This window comes from Crocodylus siamensis, chromosome 1 (genome assembly GCF_052110815.1).
Source record: "Crocodylus siamensis isolate JL-2025a chromosome 1, ASM5211081v1, whole genome shotgun sequence".
NCBI lineage: Eukaryota > Metazoa > Chordata > Crocodylia > Crocodylidae > Crocodylus > Crocodylus siamensis.
Genome location: NC_143395.1, coordinates 232,101,810 through 232,122,144, shown reverse-complemented (window position 1 = coordinate 232,122,144; position 20,335 = coordinate 232,101,810). Strand labels below are relative to the sequence as shown.

The 20,335-nt window shown below is 40.4% G+C and overlaps 1 protein-coding gene across 1 annotated transcript in view; it reads right to left on the bottom strand.

The window, feature by feature from the left end:
- EPHA6 (EPH receptor A6) overlaps window positions 1-20,335 on the bottom strand; it is a 973,304-nt gene that overhangs the window by 253,211 nt on the left and 699,758 nt on the right. The window contains exons 7-8 of the mRNA XM_090058840.1: window positions 10,459-10,506; window positions 9,866-10,028 (exon numbers count right to left, since the gene is read on the bottom strand). Of these exons, the coding sequence (XP_089914966.1) occupies window positions 9,866-10,028; window positions 10,459-10,506 (211 nt within the window). The remainder of the gene's footprint in view (window positions 1-9,865; window positions 10,029-10,458; window positions 10,507-20,335) is intronic.

Here is a 20,335-nt window from a genome sequence, read left to right as displayed (position 1 = left end):
GTGGGCATTCTGGAGAAAGTCTGTAAGTATTTCTGAGAATCCCAGGGCTGGATTCATAGTTTGAGGGTCAGATTTAAAACAAGTAGTTACCACAATTCAGACAAGCAGTTTTGTGAAACCAAAACCATTCACTGTTTTCCCTCATTTCTATCTGAAACTGATTTGTATCAGCATCAAAACCTTGATGGAAGGAACTTGTGCTAAACTTATAAGTTCTGGAGAAAATAGAACTCAAGGTCCATAATTCTGATTCCGATATTGCAAATTCTGGTCATCTTGATTTGGTAATGGAAAAATTAGGAATATTCTGCAAAACTTTTAGGACTATCAAAACTTAGGAGGGAAATGGAGCTCAATAGATCTGGCAATATGAATAATACCATCAGATTTGCTGAAGGTGAAGAAATGAAAATTTCTGTTCTTTTAATCATCAGCAAGGCTCAACCTGTATTAACAAGTCTGTCTAATCCTCAAGTTCATAAAATGTTAATTCAGATATATAAAGTTATTTTCTATTTTTCCTACCTCCTATATGAAGCGTGGCTCTTGGCTTCATATCTTGTGACTTTGCGCCAGGGCTACTAACTACTAATAGGAATGAAATTATGAATGCCTTGCCTCTGTGGCACTGGAAAAGTAAAGAACATACTTCTGATTGGGAGTCCTTTCATGCAATGACACTCTTGACCAGCTAAAAGGAACTGGTGTTGTGATACAGCACATCCTTTACCCTTCACAAGATGGACGTGCATGACCCAGAGGATACACTGTAGGTAGAATCCTGCACAAGGATCGTGAAAAACTGGTTTCTATCCTGACTCCATAAGTAGCCTGCGGGATGGCTGTGAGCAAATCACTTCATTTTTCCAGGCCCCTGCTTCCCCATCAATTGAACAGGGTCAGCAGCTGAACATCTAGTAAGGGGAAGTGCTGCTGCAAAAGGTAAGTTTTACTGGTAGCTCCAAATTAGCTCCAGAAAAGAAAAAAGTAAAAATAAAATGCTTTGTGGAACCTTTGGATGCTCTTCCCCAAAAGGTGTTACTATAAGGCTCCACCTAACCCTTCAATCAGTTGTGACACCTTAGATCTGAAACAAAAACAGTCTATGTGGAATATTAATCAGCCAAAGAGGTTGCCTGTACTCTGACAGTCTTTAAAGCATCATATATATCTACAGAAAGATCACCCATGCAAGTCAGAGATGTTTTAGAGCATCAGAGGCCGCCTGTCTCTCCAGTATACACCAAACCTGCAAGCATCAAAGAGGAAGAGAGATGCCTCTGTTGGCAGTGTTGCTGCCATTTAAATGTTTTCTGCTTTAAAACCACTGCTGCACAAGGAGGTGACAAGAAGAAAATGCTGCATCATGGAACAGCTGTAAATTGTTTAATATTTCATATACTCCCTCTGGACACAAAGGGCCTCTGAGGTAGTATAGTTAAGAACACTCCTCCAGAAAAAATGAAAGCTTTACAACATTAAATATCTGGTAAAGAGCTAGTTTAAACAAATAAATAAAATGAAACAAAACCCATATTTTTACAATGAGCCAAGTAACTTGAATTACAGATTTTTGATCAGGATGAGACATTTTAACATACCTGGAATAGGCTAGGAGGTTTGCATGAGGAGTGGCAATAAATTGGGGGTCCTGAGCTACAAAAGTAGCAACTAAATAAGGGCTAGATTGTTTCACGCAATCACAGCCATGGGTTATGAGAGTGGTTGTGTGTGTCTGTGCTTTTGGATGGGGTGGCAGAGGCGGGGATGTTGCTTGTTGAATGCTGAAGGGAAGGATGCCTAAAGGAATAGTAGGGGAACAAAAGCAGTGATTACTCGACTCGTTATAAAAGATGTTGCATGTAATCCTGTCAGCGCCAACTTCTTTGATTTGACATGTGTGCCAAGTCCTTCAGCATGTTCTTACCCTAGCCAGCCAAGTTCCCCTGAAAACCTTTGTACCCAGTTAGCTGATGCCACCCTGCTCTTATTCAAGCAATACAAACATCAACATTCAGGCTACCCCATCTGTTGTTGATCTATACAAGGGAAAAGTTTCTTGAGCCCTTTTTTTCCCTCAGCTTGTGCACCCATAAGCCACTATCTAGTAATAAATATTTATAACCAGTTCACAGAAAGTGACTGTCCTTCCCAGAAACAAATACAGTACTGGAACATTAGATGTTAACAGCTGCTGGCCTTGGAGCTCAGTGTAATGTTTTTACTAATTTTACTGATGTTAGTACAGCATTTATATGCAATATCTGATAACTGAAGACTGCAACCATCACATTAACATCTTCCCATTTTCCTTCATTTGTTCACTGATTGTTCTAATTATGTCTCTTAAACCAAAATAGCCCAAGACCTGATTGGTTAAAGCACCAATTACTGAAAAGTGTTGGTCCCCATTGGTACAGTTCAGACTGAAACAAATGTATGCTTCGCTGATGTGCTTTCCCCTCAAACTAGAGACCTTAGAATAGGAGTCAAATATATTAGACTGCCCTTCATTCCCTACATAGAGCATGTGAAATCTACTAGCATCACTTCCATTTTTCTGCCTCTTTCCCATTCCTACTGCTTGAATTACCATCTTTTTCCCCAGGCATTTTACTATTATGCGCTATTCAGGATCCTTATATTCTTTAGAGAAGGTGGCAATCATATCTCCTCTAAACCTGATACAAAAGTACATTTCTATAGTGCATTTAGCTTCTCATATCTGTAGATTAATCCACTACTTGGATTTTACTCATAAGAGCACACTGTTCCCCCTCCAAACAGGCTAGTCATCAATCTGTTCCATGACACCTGAGATTAGGTTCACTGTAAAGATTTCTGAAATGCTTTGTTTTCTCCCAGCTCTCTACTGTGATTCCCAAAGACAAATCCAGGGATGCTCAGCGGGAAGGACTACCTAAGAAGATAAAATGGGGAAATGGCACAGAAGGGCAGGAGGGGTGAGAGGAGGAGCTGAAGAGATTAAAAAGAGAAGGGAGGAAAGAGAAATTGAATGGAGAAAGTAAGGAAGGGGGTGACAGGGAGTCCTAGTAAGGATAAAGAGGGAAGAGAGAAAAAGTTGTGCATACAAACAAATCTCAGAATTGGGATTTGGTACAGATCTTCCTGGTTATTTGGGTTCACTTCCTGATCAACACTGACTGCAAGCCTGCTATTGATTAGTGGCGATTCCAAATGGAAATTTTATGCACTACTACATCTCTGAATAGTCACCCAATATGAAATCTACATTGTCTTTGATTAATTAACTTTTTTATTACTCCTACAGGGTCAGAGAGTCCTCTTTCTGCTTCATGCACCACCATTAATAATCATTCCAAAATTTCTGGCTGTTCCTGGTAATGATGTATCTAATTTTATCCTAAATAACTGAAGCAGCACAGATTGCATTTTAAACAGTAAACTGGAGCAAGCATGACAGTATTCTCCCACTTAGGGGCAAGGGAGTCTTTCTGTAATATTTAGAAATTATTTTTATAAATCAATGTTTCAACTTTAAAGTCTCCAAATTTTGCTGCAGAATGATTCATCAGTTTTTATTTTAATTATATTTGCTTTTAATATTTTATTTTCACTTTTCTTCATATTTATTATTGTTATTATAGCAAGCTCTAGAGAACCAAAATTAATGATGTTGGCAAAGGTCTTGTCCCTTTTCAACAGCTTAACTAAGAAAAGTGTCCAGCTATGGCCATGGAGTCCATAATTATTGCTATTAAAATATGTATTTCAATTAATTTTCAAATACATTTCTTTCTTGAAATACATTACCATGTTGTTATTCCAGGTGGTTTATCCTCTTGCAGTCTTTTTCACTGTCATTAAGAGGTTCCATGTGCATTTTGTTATTAATAGTGAATGTTTATATTATGACAGCACTAAAAGGCCTATAGCCCCATCGTGCAGGATGCTGTGCATAGAAAAGGGACCACCCTTTTCCTAAGGGAATTACTGCCTGAAGGGGATGTGGATTCAACTTACAATCATAGGGTCATAGGAAGATAGGGCTGGAAGGGACCTCACAAGGTCATCCAGTCCAGCCTTTTGCTCAAGGTAGAATCATCCCTGACTAAACCATCCTAGCCAAGTTTCCATCTAACTTGCTCTTGAAAATGTCCAGAAATGGAGATTCCACAATTTCTCGAGGTAGCCTGTTCCAATACTTGACCACCCTCAGAGTCAGAAAGCACCTCCTGATTTCCAACCTAAATTTTCCTTGCTGAAGCTTGATGCCATTGCTCCTAGTCCTGTCCCCTATGGAGGGAAAAAGCCCATCTCCATCCTCCCGGTAATCGCCCTTCAGGTGTTTGAAGAATCTTATTGAATCCACCCCCTTGGTCTTCTCTTGTGCAGACTAACTAACGCAAGTTATTGCAGTCTTTTCTCATGAATCTTACCTCCCAGGCCCCTAATCACTTTTGGTGCTGTGTGCTAGCCTCTTTCCAAATTGTCCACATCCCTTCTTGAAGTGTGGGATCCAAAACTAGACATGGGTAAGGCCTCACCAGTGATGAACAGAGCAAAATAATCACTTCCCTTGACTTGCAAATAACCCTTCTGTTAATAAAACCCAGTATGCTGTTGGCATGTTTTTGCAGCAAGAGCACAGTGTTGGCTCATATTCAGCTTATGGTCTACTGTAACCCCCAGGTCCTTCTCTGCAGTACTGTAGACTAGCTAGTCATTCCCTAGTTTGTAATTATACCTGCAATTATTCCATTCCTAGTGCAGGACTTTACAAATGTCCTTGTTAAATCTCATCTGATTGACTGTGCACCATTTCTCCAATCTATCCTGGTCATTCTGGATCTTAGCCCTACCCTCTGGAATATCTGAAACTCTACCCAACGTGTCATCTACAAATTTGCTAAGTGTGAACTTGATTCCATTGTCCAGATCATTAACAAAGACATTAAAAAATACTGGACCCAGGAAAGATCCCTGGGGAACCCCACTTGATACTTCCTCCAAACTAGACACTGAGTCATGGTTATTCACTGAGTATGATAATTCAGCCTGTTGTATATCCACTTTACAGTATTTGTATTCTGTATTTCCTTAGCTCATTAATGAGAATATCATTTGAGACAGAATCAAAAGCTTTGCTAAAGTCAAGATAAATAACTTCCTCTGCTCTCCCTGCAGCCACAGAGACTGTCACCTTATCATAGGAGGAAATCAGGTCAGTCAGGCATGACTTGCTCTTGGTGAATCCATGCTGGCCTTTCCTGATCACTTTGTTTTTCTAGGTGCTTCACAATATATCTTTCCAGTGAGCAAGTGAGTATGGTGCCAAACTAGGAGAAAGTTTAGTTGTAGGGTGTTTGTTTGGTTTTTTTTGGGGGGGGGAGGGGCATGGGCAGGGAAAATAGGGGAGAAAGAATCAGAAAAAGAGCAGCCATAAACAGTTACCCATCCAGTTAGAATAAGCAGACTGGATTCTCTAGGTATTATGACAGAGATAATAGCAATCTGTACTAGAAGCTAAATATACCTCACAAGTCAAGAAACATGACTTCCATCTCATTTTGTTACCTGCTAGTAAAGTTTCTGACTGTAAAAAAATAACCCCTCTGCAGGTATGAAGAACACATCTCAAGTATTTATTTACTATGGTGTTTGAGCCCCTTCTTAGTTTTCTTGCATTGATTTGTCACTTATTTTTTGGTTCACTGAATGTTGCACTTCCCCTAAACAGAAGGGTTATGGCCTGTTTCTGTTAGTGGCTTTCTCAGTTGGTAAAAATCACACATTATTAACCTTTACATACATTGGAACAGACTCAGAACTCCCTCTTAACTGGTCCTTTTTTTTACAGGCTCAATTATCTGCAGGTACAATTTATGCATATACCATAGATATTCTAGAATCTGATTTGCTGAAACAATAAAGTACTTAGTACGCTAAATAATAAATTGTAACTGCAAATAATGGGAGCACAAACTTGCATCCTTCTGTGAATGTAATCTTCCTATAATGTACTCTTCCTGGAGTGTAATGAACCCCCATCCTATTTTGTCATGTATGGGCACTACTTGTTTTAAGCCAACTTGTTATATTCTTCAGATCTAATAAGCACCTAAGATTTGCCCATCATAAGATATTTACAGTACTCAAAATGAGGTTTCTGTGGTGCAGGATTCTATCATTTGAATGGGATCTATGAAAGTCATCACTTAAACTCCCAACTCCCTGTTCACTCTCCATTCCTTGAATCCTTTTTTTTCCAGGAAGACTTAAGAGTAACTCAGTGATTTCAGGTTATGATAGCTAAAATCAGTTATTCATGAATTTCCAGTGAAATGCTATAGTTGAGAGCAAGTGTGAGCCTTTGATTTAAAAGCAAGGGAACAGAGGAGTAGCATTATCTCTTTATACAATGTCAGTGAAATCATTAATGAGATATTGGGTTCAGTATAGATTTGTCCAAAGGGATGTTGGTAATTTGGAAAGGTTTTAGAAGACAGCCACAAGAAGTCTTCAGAAAAAAACTTTGGAAAAAAAGGAAAACCTCCATTTATTTATCTTACCCAGAGAAGGGTCTAAAATGACCTACAGAAGGAAGAGATTTCCGATAGGTGATTTTTAAAATTTAGCAGACAAAGGCAGAACCAGCTCCAGTCATTACTGAAAATAAACAAAGTGAGGCTAAAAATAGAGCACATATGTTTAACAATAAGGGGGATCAAACATTGGAATATTTTATCTGTGGGATAATAGATTCTAATGTTGAAGTGCCATATCTAAATACAATCTTCCATTTCAGTTAGGGGTCATGAGCCTGGTGTAGAAATAAGGTGAATTTGTTTGGCTTGTCTCATACAGAAGATCAGGCCACACTAAAAAGTTTGCTAGAAGATTGCTATAAGACAGGACAGGACATGTATTCTGTGGCTGGCCACTGGAGACTCCTCACCAGTGGCATAATGATGCAGCCTGGTACCTATGGCAGCTACCCTGCTCAGGGGTAGCAGTGATGTCTGGTTGCCCTAGTGAGTGCAATTGTGCAGCCATTTTCTTTCCTGCTCCCCTCCCAAGTCTGTCCCAGGTCAGTGCCACACCTTTGCTATAGATACACTTCTTGCTAGTTTTCTTTTCTGTTTGGGACTTAGAAAGAGACTGCAGTGATACTTAACCAGGACCACAGTTGCAATAGCACCTTAAATGAAAATACCTTCAGTTGAGCTGAACTCTTTATCTAACTTCAGCTGTGATTACAAACTACCAAACTGAGCTGGGGACTTTATTAGTACAGCTCTGTCACTTGGTAAGAACAAGGGTGTTTCTTTTCTTTTGCCCTAGTGATAGCTTATTTACATAAAGCTACATGTTTGTCATAGAATATGAACCCAAATAATAACATTTTGTTGATGACAAATGTATGGTGGGTACTTACACACACTAGATGCCTAGAAATAATTAAGAGTCAATAAGTATTTAAGAGTATTGAAATTAGAAAATTCATCATATTATTTCAGTAGAGTTCTAGTTCTCCAAGAAACTGTGCTCTCACATAGTGAGAAGATAGCTCATTGGAAAGGTGCATGCCTTGAACAATTACAATCAAGTTATGTCTCATACAAGATCTCATTTGTGAAATCATAAAAGCGACAGCTTCTGAGCCAGGAATAGAAGTTTGAATAGTAAATTTTAAATTACATAATTTACCATTTAGTTTGTAACATTTAGTTACATAAGAGGTAATTATCAGCCCATTAAAGCTACTGAATGTCTCCAGTAGTAGAATTTACCAGAGATTTTCAAAAGACATTCAAAGTGGCTTTGCACAATCTACATCAACACACTGTCTATTTTTGTTCCCTTATAGCTGGATCAGAAACTGTTATTGTTCTATTGTCTCCATGTTAATGGGACTATAAAAACAGCTAAGCTAGTTAAGGACCCCAAGTCCTATTGAAAGCCTTAGGCTCCCAACTCACTTAGATGCTCTTTGAAGTCCTGCCATTGTCTCTTATTTCAAACACTGAATCAATCCCCACAAAAATCCTGACCTCAGAGGAGGCCCCTAAGGGGATCTGAATGGCTACAAGTCTCAGACAATTGAGATTAGATTTTTCTGGCTGTGGTGAGTATATAACCTGGAAGCATTTCTAATTGCTTTTTCAGTCATCTGGATCTGAAAGCATGAGCCATTACTGCTTACACCAATATCTTCAAAGGTGCTTAAATGACTTCGGAAGCTAGGCCACATTTTTGTAAGTGACCTCAGCACTTACGATCCTAAATCCCACTAACTTTCAATAAGACTTAGCTACTAGGTGCCTAAAAGCCAGATTTTTAAAGGTACTTAGAGATACAGATAGATATCTAGTGGAATTTCCCATATCGTTGAGGTACATAACTCCTTCTGAAACCAATGGGAGTTGGCATTTAGATGCAGCTGAGAATTCAATTAGGCATCTAAATACCTTGAAATCTGGCCCTAAGCCAGAAAGTGGGACTTGAGAGCATAAATCCCACAGGCATTTTTGAAAACACTTAGAAGTTTTGAATCTGTACTTCAGCTTAAGCAACATGAATTTCACTACATTAATGAGAAGCTTGGAACGGGTAATTGGTTAATTAAAGTAATTTCACCAATGAGTGTTTTTAGTGTTGCGTCTATACTAATTTTCTTTCAAATTCTTGAAAACATCCTGTGTGTGGTTTTAGTAGGGCCTTTGGTTTCATTACAGAAATTGTTCACATATCTGTTTGAAGCTTTTTATACGATTGCTTCTTACGCAGGTCTTTAATAGGCTCATTGCAGACCTATTGGTTGACTGAAAATACATGTAATTGTCTCCATAATTTTATCTGGAGATGCTGGGAATGCTGAAAGCAACTGTAGGGATCTGCATGAAGGTAAAGGGCTACTTTTCTAGCACTTCTACCATATGGGTCTTAGCTGCATTTCAGGATGAAAGGTGGAAAGCCTCTAAAGGAAGGAGGAGGAGAAGGTACAGAGTGAGATAGGAAGTATGGCAGGACAATAGAACCTCTTTTAACAGTCATCTTAGGCTAAGAGTATTTCAAAACAAGTGAACAATTTTGTGGGTAAAAAGGGTTGGGGCATCTGCACTGTGACCACTGCAAGTAGCATAACTGAGGGGCAGTGACCAGGATGCTGCCTAGCATCCAGCAGCCCAAGGTGATGCCTTTGGTTGGGGGGAGGGTGTAAAAATAGCTGCTGCCACCACTGCTTGCAGCTGGTGTTGCCTCATGCGTTGCCACTGCTCAGGGTACAAAGCTGCTTTGTTATGCCTCTGATCACTGCCTGTGTGCATCGTTTTACTGTATGATGAGTAGAAGCTAAGCTGCAGTAGTTTAGCCCTCACTGAAAGAGGAATAGTTTACCATGGCTTAGCTTTCTCTTATAGAGTGGTAAGAGCATGAACATGGGCAGTAATCATCCATGTTTACATGTGCACTTTAATGTGCAGTAGCCTTTTTTACTGCACATTAGGTGTTAATACACAAATGCATAGTCAAATTAGGCTATTGTACATTAAGTTTCACTAAAAAAGAGCATGCACTTTTCTACTGCGCATTAGGGCAGCCTAATGCACATTTAGTTAGTACTTCACATTAGAGGTACTAAATTTAATGCACAATAACAAAAGTGCATTGTGTAGATGCACCCACAGAATACTTAAAATGCAGTTAAAACTTGCTCTCTCTCACTCTACTTTAAATTGTTCATGCCTCATTATTTGGGGGCTGTATGAGAGGGTTTTTTTTCCATTTTTACCCTGTTGGACAGTGAAGACTTAGCCCATTCACACTCCCAATTAGATGCTACTACTACTGCATTTGCTTTTTTCCCTTAAGTAAGACTTACTTTCATCTCCAGTTTCAAATTCAAACTTCTGGCTATAGCCGCTGTATCCTGCTGCCGTTCTGACTCTGATATGAAATATATACTTGGTGGCTGGCTTGAGACCTGTGATGATAACACTCGGAGCCTTGGACCTTGTGGAAGAGTAGCTGAGCTGCTCATGCTCCTGAGGGACAAAAGAGGGGAGAAATGATTCAGGGCGAGTTGCACAGATTTGCAATAGTGACATTCCAAAACTGAAGCTGTATGTTTTTCTTATGAATGTCAAATGCATTTATACAGGGAAGTGCAAGTATGAATCCCATTACAGTACTTTGATATTATGCTATCATCACAAGGTATAACATGACTTTGGCTTAGAGATAGTTAAAGAAATTTTGCTTCATCTTGCACACAATGAACATTGCATCTTTGTGACTGGGTTAGTAATTACATCGTAGTCAAAATAATATGGTATTAGTACAAGACTAAATTCACAGAAAATGGCAGCTAATATGGCAGCTAATTATTTTGCACAATGGACAAATTAGGAGTTCAGTAAGTACTAGTAAAGAGGAAAGTAAAGATGTGGGAGTATTCAAATACCCGCTACTCACTTCTACCCGCAGGTAGTGCCAAAATGCCGGCGCTATCCGGGGGTAGACCTGTGGGTAAAAGAAAATAAAAATTAACTTTTTCTTTAAAGTTTGAAAACTTCTTGCATGGCTCTAGCATGCTCTGTGTTCAAACATAATTGTCCTGTTTAGTTAGCTGTAATATAGATGTGCATAAGTTTCCTTGAACTTTATTATGAAAAACATTCTTTGTAGAATTCCTGTGTCAAACACTTGGCAGTGGTCCTGGGTGGTGTTGAGCATGCCCCAAATCCTAATGTAGTCACTGGGAGGTAGGATGGTTAGCACCTCCTTAGGATCACAACTTTAGTAGAGAGGTTCTGTCAATTGGATTGCTGCAGAATTCAATATATACTCTGCACACAGAAGGTGTTGATGATGTTAGTTTCATATTTTTAGGATACAGTAATGGCAGTGAAATAACAGAGAAGAGAGCTTGCTTCATTTCATTAGTTACTGTCACTGTGTAATTCAATAATGTGTAATATTTTATATGATGCCTCTAGGTTACTTTTATTGAGTTACAGTGTGTCTCATTGACAACTGACGCCCAAGGCAAACTGTCCATTTGACCCTTGATAATCTAATAGTAGTATCCACAGAGCACCATATAAACTTATATCATGCACTGATATTACAGTATGTGGTATATATAGCTACCAAAAAAGTATGCTCCTAGATAGTTGATGTGAAGCAATCCTGGTTCACTTAAGAAATGTAACAAGGAAAAGAACAGTTTTAGTTGCATTAGATTATCACTCTTGGTTAGCATGTATATAATTTTACAGCAAGTCTTGCACTATGAATAACTGCCTAGTTCACCCCAGTGTAACTTCATTGAGGTCAATGGAACTTATACTGGAGACAAATTTGGTATACACTAGGAGGCATAACAAAGCAAATAAATAAACTACATAAAAGAGCATAAGTATAGTCACACAGTAGTTTGGGTTGGGGAAACACTGACCATCATTTAAGTCTACTACATCTCAAGCATGAAATTCAGAACCTGGAAAAAATGTAAGAATCTTAAATAAGAGAAAGTCCTCATGCTGCTGTAATTCCTTTAACAGTCTGTTAGTAAATCTGAAAATTGTAATCTCTATTGCATTTAAATATATTAAGTAAAATGAAAATACCTTAGGAATATGTGGATAGAGAATGCAGGTAATATAAAGAAACAAAGGAATTAGGGTACCCCCGCGGTGCAATGGCATTTCACAATATCAAAATGCAAAAGGATGCTCGCCTTAATTAACACAAAATATTAAGCATTTCATCTTGGACTTCTTTGTGCCAACAGCATGAAGTTAAAACCTGTTGTTTCCAACATAGGTTTTTGTATTATCTTTTCTGGGACTTCCCATAGGTCTGAGTATATGTATAAGAAGAGGTCAACATTTGTTCTCCAATGCACCTCCTCAGCACCCACAATTACACTGTTCCTGAACAGCAGTTCTTTCTACCCCTTCTGAAACCGCTCCAAGTGAACACTGGCCCATACACTAAATAAAATACTTTTCACCATTTATATTTCATAGGGAAATTTTCTCTCTCTCATTGTCATTGTTACAGTAGCTAAGGACTTCTGATCCGATTCTGAGAGGGGCACAGCACTCGAACATCCACTGAAGCCTCTTGGGGCTATGACTGGTCAATACTTTACGAAGTCAGATCTTTCGGTGCAACCACCGTAATATAAGAATCTGAATGAGAGATAACTAAGTCCTGTAACTACCAAATTCTATATATATCCATTTTTGTCTCATGGCCTTTTATACCAACAGTTCTCTTGAGAACAGAAACAATTTCTTTCCTCATCTTTGTATAGGAAAACCATCAGTCCAACCACACACGCATGCGTGCAGTGGCACTAATTCCAGACAAAATTGCTTAATAGGTTTAGGATTAAGACTACAAACTGGGTATCATGTTAAATGCTTAACCTACTTGAATATTTTCCCTATGTAGTCAAAAGAAAGGGGATTTCTTTTCTTTAAATTCTTCACTCAAACAAATAAGTCTCCAGACAGCATTCATATGCCAACATATTGCTTTCTATTTCTTTTTCCATCTCACCAGAGAGAAAAATAGAACAGACATGAAGATATTGCATACTTGTGTAAATGAAATATTGATAAACAAGAATAAGAATGTGGAAGCCTTTTATTTTTTTAGTTCAGATTATGATCAAAATTAATAAAATGCTGATTCTACTGATGACAGAAATATACAGAATTAGGAATGTCTCAGCATGCAGATAGGCCATGTAATACCACATTAAACAGGAAATAAGCAAAATACAGAATTTTACTTATCATGCCCAGATAACCTTTAGATTAACTTTACCAGTAAAGCACTGCTAAGTTGCAGCCACTTTCAGCCGTGCAGGATTTGTCTCTATTAATATTTAAGCAATACAGAGAAATACAGCTGTAATCAATCAGCTCTTTATTTCACCTATGAAAAAGACAGCTAAGTGTCATTTTCTGTCTTTTTACAGAATCCATACATAACAGGAATCCAAAGAAATACGAGGCTCCTAAAAATTACTCTGTCTGCCTTATTTTAAGAATGACACAGCATACACCATCCTGTAAATTGTATGAATCACTGACTAGCCTTTTTAGGGTCAGGTTTCTCAAAGGCTTCTACAAGGCATTGCTGGTGAATATGCTTATCATGAATTCAAGACTTTCAAATGAGAAAGTTGTGTGTAGAAAAAATTATTGAAATAGTAACCAGAGAAAGAAACAGCATAAACCAGGGGTGTTGAAGATATAGCCCTTGGGCTGGACCTGATCAGTTGAGCCCTATCAATTGGTCCCCAGTGCTGCCCTGACCAACAGGCAGCATGCCGGGTGCATTGGATGGTCCCACATGCTGCAACTGGTGCTTACTCCAGCTTGCATTCTGGAGTGGCAGAGCAACTGTCACAAGTAGCACCACCCTGGAGTAGCTGGAGCAGGATCATGCTGCATACAGTGCATATTCCAACTGCTCTAGGACACATGCTAGATTCAGCATGTGGAACTGGTCTGTGGGGACATCTACACAGATGCTTTACTGTGGAGTTGACTAATTATCTTCACAGTAAAGCATCACTGGCTACATGTGCGACACTATTAGGCCACAGTAAACTAATCAAATCCTCCATAGGATAGTACTGCTTGACACAAATACTGTCCTATGGCAGAATTATTTACTCCAGTGCAATGCACATGTAGCTGGTTACTGAGGCTGGCTGGAGCATGAGGATGGACATGCAGGACTGCAGTACTCCACCTAGCCCCTATGCAGCACATTGTACCATGCTGGAGCAGCTCTAGGCTGGCAGGCTGACCCCCAGGACCTGCTGCCAGCTGGGGATGTTCTGTCCTGGCCCAACATACTGAAGTCTTGGGTGCACGTATAAACGCTGCACCCAGGAGCAAAAAAATTCTGGCATGAACTGCACAGGAGTTTATTCAGCCATGTTAACTGCATGTAAAGATGAGCCCTGTGAGTTCAATCTGGCCCATGGACCAGCTACACGCCGCTCATCCAGCCCAGGGGCCAAATGAGTTTGACAACCCTGGAATAAAAATGAAGGTATTGTGTGCTCAATGGAAGTGGAATACTGATAAAGAAGAACCATGATGTGGAAAACTTGTATCTTCTTAGCACCAGATTATGACAAAAGTGAATTAAAAAAAATGTTTATTATTTTCCATTTACCCTCAACTGTTTGCAAATGTGGATTTTGTAATTTGTGTCCATCTTGCTTCCATATGAAAATGCTGTCCTAACACCATATAATCCAACTCAGTATTTTTAAGGAACATCCAATTACTAAGTAAATACAAATAGAAGTACTATGCATCACAGGGACCAACCCCTTCTCTTGCTGATGGGACAGCATTGAAGCCAATGCATACTAAATAACAGTGAAGTTTATGCTGCTCATCAATTAACATATTTGCTTTAAATCAATTAAATAAGTGCTTGAAAATATCAGCTTTTATCTATCTTTTTTTCTTGGTAGGTGAGTGCACAAATTTGATGGACATATGTTGATTTGCCCATGGAGCAAGCAGTATTTCCTAGAGGTGTGCCAATACATTGGTCTGATATTGGATCAGTACCAATATAAAGAAAATTGGCTGTATCAGAAATCAATCTGAAGTGGTTGATAATTTGGCTGATAAATACCTGTGCATATGTGCAGCCGCAGTGCAGCTCGCAGGCAGTGAGGAGCAGAGCCCAACAGTGTGGAAAGCTGCGTGCAGCTGGGAAGTCTGTTGTGGTGGAAAGGGAGGGGGGAGGTAAGGGGCGTGGGGTGGGCAGATTAACCCTGCTGCAGTAAGGGAGGGATGGGGTGCGGTGTGAGGTACAGCCATGGCTTGTCAGGGAGGGGGGGTGGCTCTCACCACGGCATGCACCTGGGAGGGCATGTGGGGTGGGGTGTGACCCTGGATCTGTACAGGGCGGGGTAGGGGGTGCAGCTGCAGGCTGGAGCCGAGGCTGTGCCAGGCTCTTTGTGGTGGGGGCTTGGTACAGGTGGTGCTGGGAGGAGGGCTATGGAGGGGGCTGCAGCCACCTCAAATTTCACCATGGCTCCCCAGTGTCACCACTGCCTGCCTGGTGCAGCCATGGCTCTACAAGGTCTGTTGGGGGAGGTGGGTGTTGAGCCAGGGCTAAATTGGTGGGGGGGGCGGCGGTGCTGGGAGTGGGGCTATGGTGGGGCTACAATGAAATTTGGAGTAGCTGCAGCCCCCCCATAACCCCCTTCCCAGTGCTGCTGCCACCCACCCCAAACCCAGCCCCTGCCAAGAAGAGCCCAGTGCAGCTCCGCAGCCCACAGCTGTAGGCCACCCACCCCGCACAGATCCAGGGGGCACATGCCCCACCTATGCCATCCTGTGTGCGCTCAGTGGCGGGATTCACTCCCCCCATGAGCTGTGTTTCGTCCCACACCCTGCACCACCCCGGCTGAGCAGTGCCTGCCCCTGCCCCCTCCCTCCTTCACCGCAAAGGGTGTTGATATGCTCCCACCCACATCCCTTCCACTACAACAGACTTACTAGTTGCACAGAGCTGTATTGGAAATCAGGTCAGCATCAGCCGATATGCCTCCTTAAATATCGGCTATCGGTATCAAACCCCACAATCTCTATTGGTGAACCACTAGTATTTTCTAAGGAAATGACCCCAACTTTGGAAATCAGTAGCTCTTACTGATCTTGTGGTGATCCTGTGGCAAAGGGAAACATTATATCCTTTTCTCAGTATTACCATCTGTAAAACAGGGACAATGATAGTTAACTATCTTCTAAATATTATTTAAAGTTTAATTTAGTTAATGCTAGCATAGCTATTAAACTTAAGCAGTATGTTGGTGTTAAATATGAATATCTGATGGCTAATTAGTTGCAACATAATTTGTTGAAGTCTAATAGCTGCACATTGCAGGAGGTGCACCTACTGGCCCTATTTTTGCTAGCTACCAAATAGCTCAATAAGTCCTATTTTAGACATGATCTTTGATTCACATTAAACATATTCCTCTCCTCCCTGTCTGTGACATTTTCAAGGTTTATTCTCTGTTCTCCTTCTAGTTTTGGCAATATATTAGTTCTTGTAATTTGATTTCTGAATGATTATTGTCTCCTAAGTCATAGTGTTTGATTCTTTTCTCACTTACACCATTATAGATGAGGAATAACTTCAATGGAATCAGTGAAATTACTATGGCTGTAAAATACAAGAAGTCTCATTCTGAAGCCTCTTTATTTCTAATACAGTTCCTATATGATTTTGTGTTTTGAATTATGGTAACAATGCTACCTTGAATGCCAAAAGTAGCATTAAGAAGATATTAAGAAGCAGATTAAAAAGCTAACATTGTTTGCTGCCCAGTTACACAGCTCCATCAGGCTTAGATTGATCCTTATATACAATATAGAAACTAAAGAACAGAAAAAGATATGTGTTGAATATCAGATAAATGAGAATTTCTGCTGATATTACTGAAGAATTCAAGGTAAATTTGGAATATTAATTATAAGGAAATTCTCACAGGTCCATGGAAACTGGATTAGAGATACGCCAGTTGGAAAGTCTGACAGAAGAAGGAAGGGCCCCAGAAGCTGAAGCTGTCTGTGGTGTTTGTTCTGGAGAAGAGACCATCAGAATTTGACGGCATATGTCAACACATTGGTCCATTCCCCCCCCCCAAAAAATACACTTGCTATTTGTCACTAATCTGAGATATAACAGTTTAGGTGCCTGAAATACTGAAGTATGCTTTACCTCTTTGGCCTTTCAATATTTTATATTTTTATTGCCTGTCAGTCAGTTCATCAGTTTCTCCATAGGTAAGCAAAGCTGTCAACAGGGGAAGGAGTAGAATGGATAACCAATTATAAAGAAAATACGGTGAGGTCAAAACCCAGCCAAACATTACTTTAATTGGATTATGTACCTGGAAAGGCAGAAATGAGCTGACATGAGGTGAGCCACTAGCAGGAGACCAGAAAACAGAAAGAGAATAGGACAGGATGACTCCAAACAGTGCCTGCCATTTCACCAGCACAATGAGTGGAATGAAACAGGATTTGTTATTAAAGTTTTTAAAAAAAGAGAAGCCAACAACAAAACTGGACATGAAGACAGTAGATAAAATACTATTGAGGACAGTGAAAAGGAAATTACACTAGGTTAAATGTACACCTTAAATCTATCATGGAAGATGTGCAATCAGAATGCAGTAAAGGAGAGGTATTCCAGCCTTGAAAATACTATCTGGCATATATGTCATATTCTCATACTATCTAATTCTAATCCAGCAGCCACCAGATATTCTAGTAAATTTTGGATCAACATTTTAAAGACTGGAGGCCAAAATGGAAAACCCTCCAATACTCCCTGCCTTTTTTTACTCACCAACTTCATATATATTGAATTAATATTATGTGTATATATAATATACATATATATGTAACATTAGGTGAATAAATATGAAGCTGACAAGGAAAAAAATGCATACCTTATGAGTATATGTACTATACATATGCATGTATGTGTGTATGTATACATAAACATATACTGTGTTTAGTCAAACATAAGACAAGATTTTTCCCCCAATCACAATGCACAAAAAGCCCCTCTTATATTTGCATACAAGGAAAATTCATTAAAAGCTTTGCCGATCATTGTACTGCTGTCAAAAGCAACATAGGTTCAGTAATGATAACTGACTATGATGTTGATTAAATGCCAGCAACGCTGAGCATACCTAAGACACGTGGCCCATGTTAGACAAACATACTGACAAAAACCTATGACAAAAATAGGCTAGTGCAGTCCACTTGAATAAAATCAATGAAATACCATTTGCACTCAGCCCCCCCTCAGAGCTGACTCTTTTTAAAGTCATAGAGAGCCATGGCATTGACTATATTTTTAAACTTCCTCTTCACTCCCACACCTAAGCTGCACCTTTTGTCACCATTTCCAGGAATTCCTATTTCTTTACCAGCCTTAAGTGTCTGGCAAACAACACTCAGCAGGGCTGCAAACAGTTCACCCAGAACCCCTCCATCATCCTCTCTCTCAGTCTGTTGCATATGATTAGTGTGGCAGCTTCCTCTATGAGGTGCCCTACATATACATTTTTGGAGGATCCCAGGACTTATGACAAGAACACCCAGTTCCAGTCATGAGTGGAGGCTAATTAGCACATAGCTCCTTTGTGGGGGGTATCTGGAATATGCACATATACTTAGCAGTACTGAGCCATAACCATGGGTCACTATGACTTGAAATGCTATTGACTCTGCTGAGGACCAACACAATGAACTATACGGTAAATTATGAGCCTTTTGGTTTTGGATTAATATCATGCATCCTAGCTTCTTGTCAGCTCAGATCATGTATATATAATTGCTTCTTGGCTTTTTGTTTAAAATCAAGCAAGACTGGAGGCATCCAGACTCCTAGGTTTCTGGGCCTAGGACTTGCGTGTAGGATTTTCAAATTTGCTCCTCACTACCATTAATTCAGGGAGAGCAGGGTCTGATGATAAGGCATCAGGAGGGGGAAGACACTGGGGGGCAGATGGCAAGGGGGCCACCTGACACCTCCAGATTTTTTCCCCATGCTGTAGCAGTAGGCAGGGGACTAATTCAAGGCACACTTCCAAAAATTTTCCATATATTGATTTAATTATAGGGGGAGGGTATATTCAGTGTCATCTTATATGCAAGTAAATATGTCTATAGAGTATACATACACATTTAATATTTTTCCATTTTATTTACCCAGGGACTACCACAGAAAAAAACATCAAATCCATATACCCATAAACTAACACACTAAGATGACAACAACCAAACCAACCAATATATAACAATTTTCCAGTTTTCACTGAGGAATGCAGTGCTTCTTTCTGCGTAATCCCTAACACCAGAGAGTGCTTCATAAAGATATACAGCGAACCACTAAGTCCCCATCATACGAAACTTTAAGATTTCAAAAATGTTTGTCTTCTACATCAGGTAGAAATCAAGACCACCTGAAATTGTTCACAAAGGGAAAAAATAAATAGAATAAATAGAAATAGAATAAATAAATAAATAAATATTTGCAAAAAGCTAATCATGTAAGGACAGGTTCTATTCTACCTATCAGACATCTAGGCACTTAAGTACAATTCAGTTCCACCATGTTCAATCTTGAAAGTCCTTTAATGCAGTGGGGTTTAACTATTTGGTTCTACAGACCAGATGAGTGGTGTGGGGCCCCTCTGTGGAGCCTCACTGCCCCCTCTCACTCCCTGTGCACTGGAATTGGACCCTACAGGCCCAGCCCCAGCCCCTCCAGCCCTTCCATATGCTAGGACTAGGTCCTGGGATGCTGGCACTACCCCCTTCTGCCCTCTGCACATCATGATTGGGTCCCATGGACTTAGCACTGCTTTCTTCCACCCCTCTCACACTGGGATTGGGTCCCAGGGATCTGGCACCACCCCTTCTCACCAATTGTGAGCTAGGTTTGGGCTCCCCAGACTCCTCATATGCTGGGATTGGGCCCTGGGACCCAGCACTGCCCCTCACCCTGTGCCCTGCGGATGCAGCTACACAAGACATTTAGTGCATAGTCAACTAATTAACTGCACAGTAAACATTGTGCATCTACATGTGTGCCCCTATAAAGCTGTAGTAAACTAATTTACTCTGCAGCAAGATAGTACTTGTAAATACAATGGTGGACACTGCCCTGGCTGGCTGGAGTATTAGGGTGCTTCAGTGTGGGAACTGCCTGATGGCTAGCCCCACACTGAAGCATCTTTATGCTCCAGCCAGCCCCTCTGGAGCATGTTAAGCTGATGGGAGCAGCCTCAGTTTGGCAGGCTGACCTCCTGGGCTCTCTGCAAACCAAGGTTGCTCAGCCCCAGCTCAGCATGCTGCGGCCCTGGGCACATGTGCAAACAGCAAACTGGGGAGCAAAAAACTGGAGCAATAAACCTTCAATGCTGCCAAGTCTTAGGTTTAGATCACAGGTGACATACCCACTGGGCACATCTACATTTGCAATTAGTTGCAACTAGATTTACTGTGCATTAGCTTAATGTGTAGTAAGTGATTTTGGGCAGGTGTCTACATGTGCAGGGACCTGGTCTACATGTCCAGGGATCAGGTTCCTCCAGCCCTGCTATGTGCCCCTGTGGCCACTGGGGGGAGTTCTAGCTTCTGGTCCTAGCTGCCAACACTTGGCAGCCATGTCTGAAGCCAAAACCTGGCTTCCAGCACCTGGAAGCCATCTTTAAAACACAGCCCCTCATTGTGATCTCTGGGCAGCAAGTTCCAGTGCTCAGATG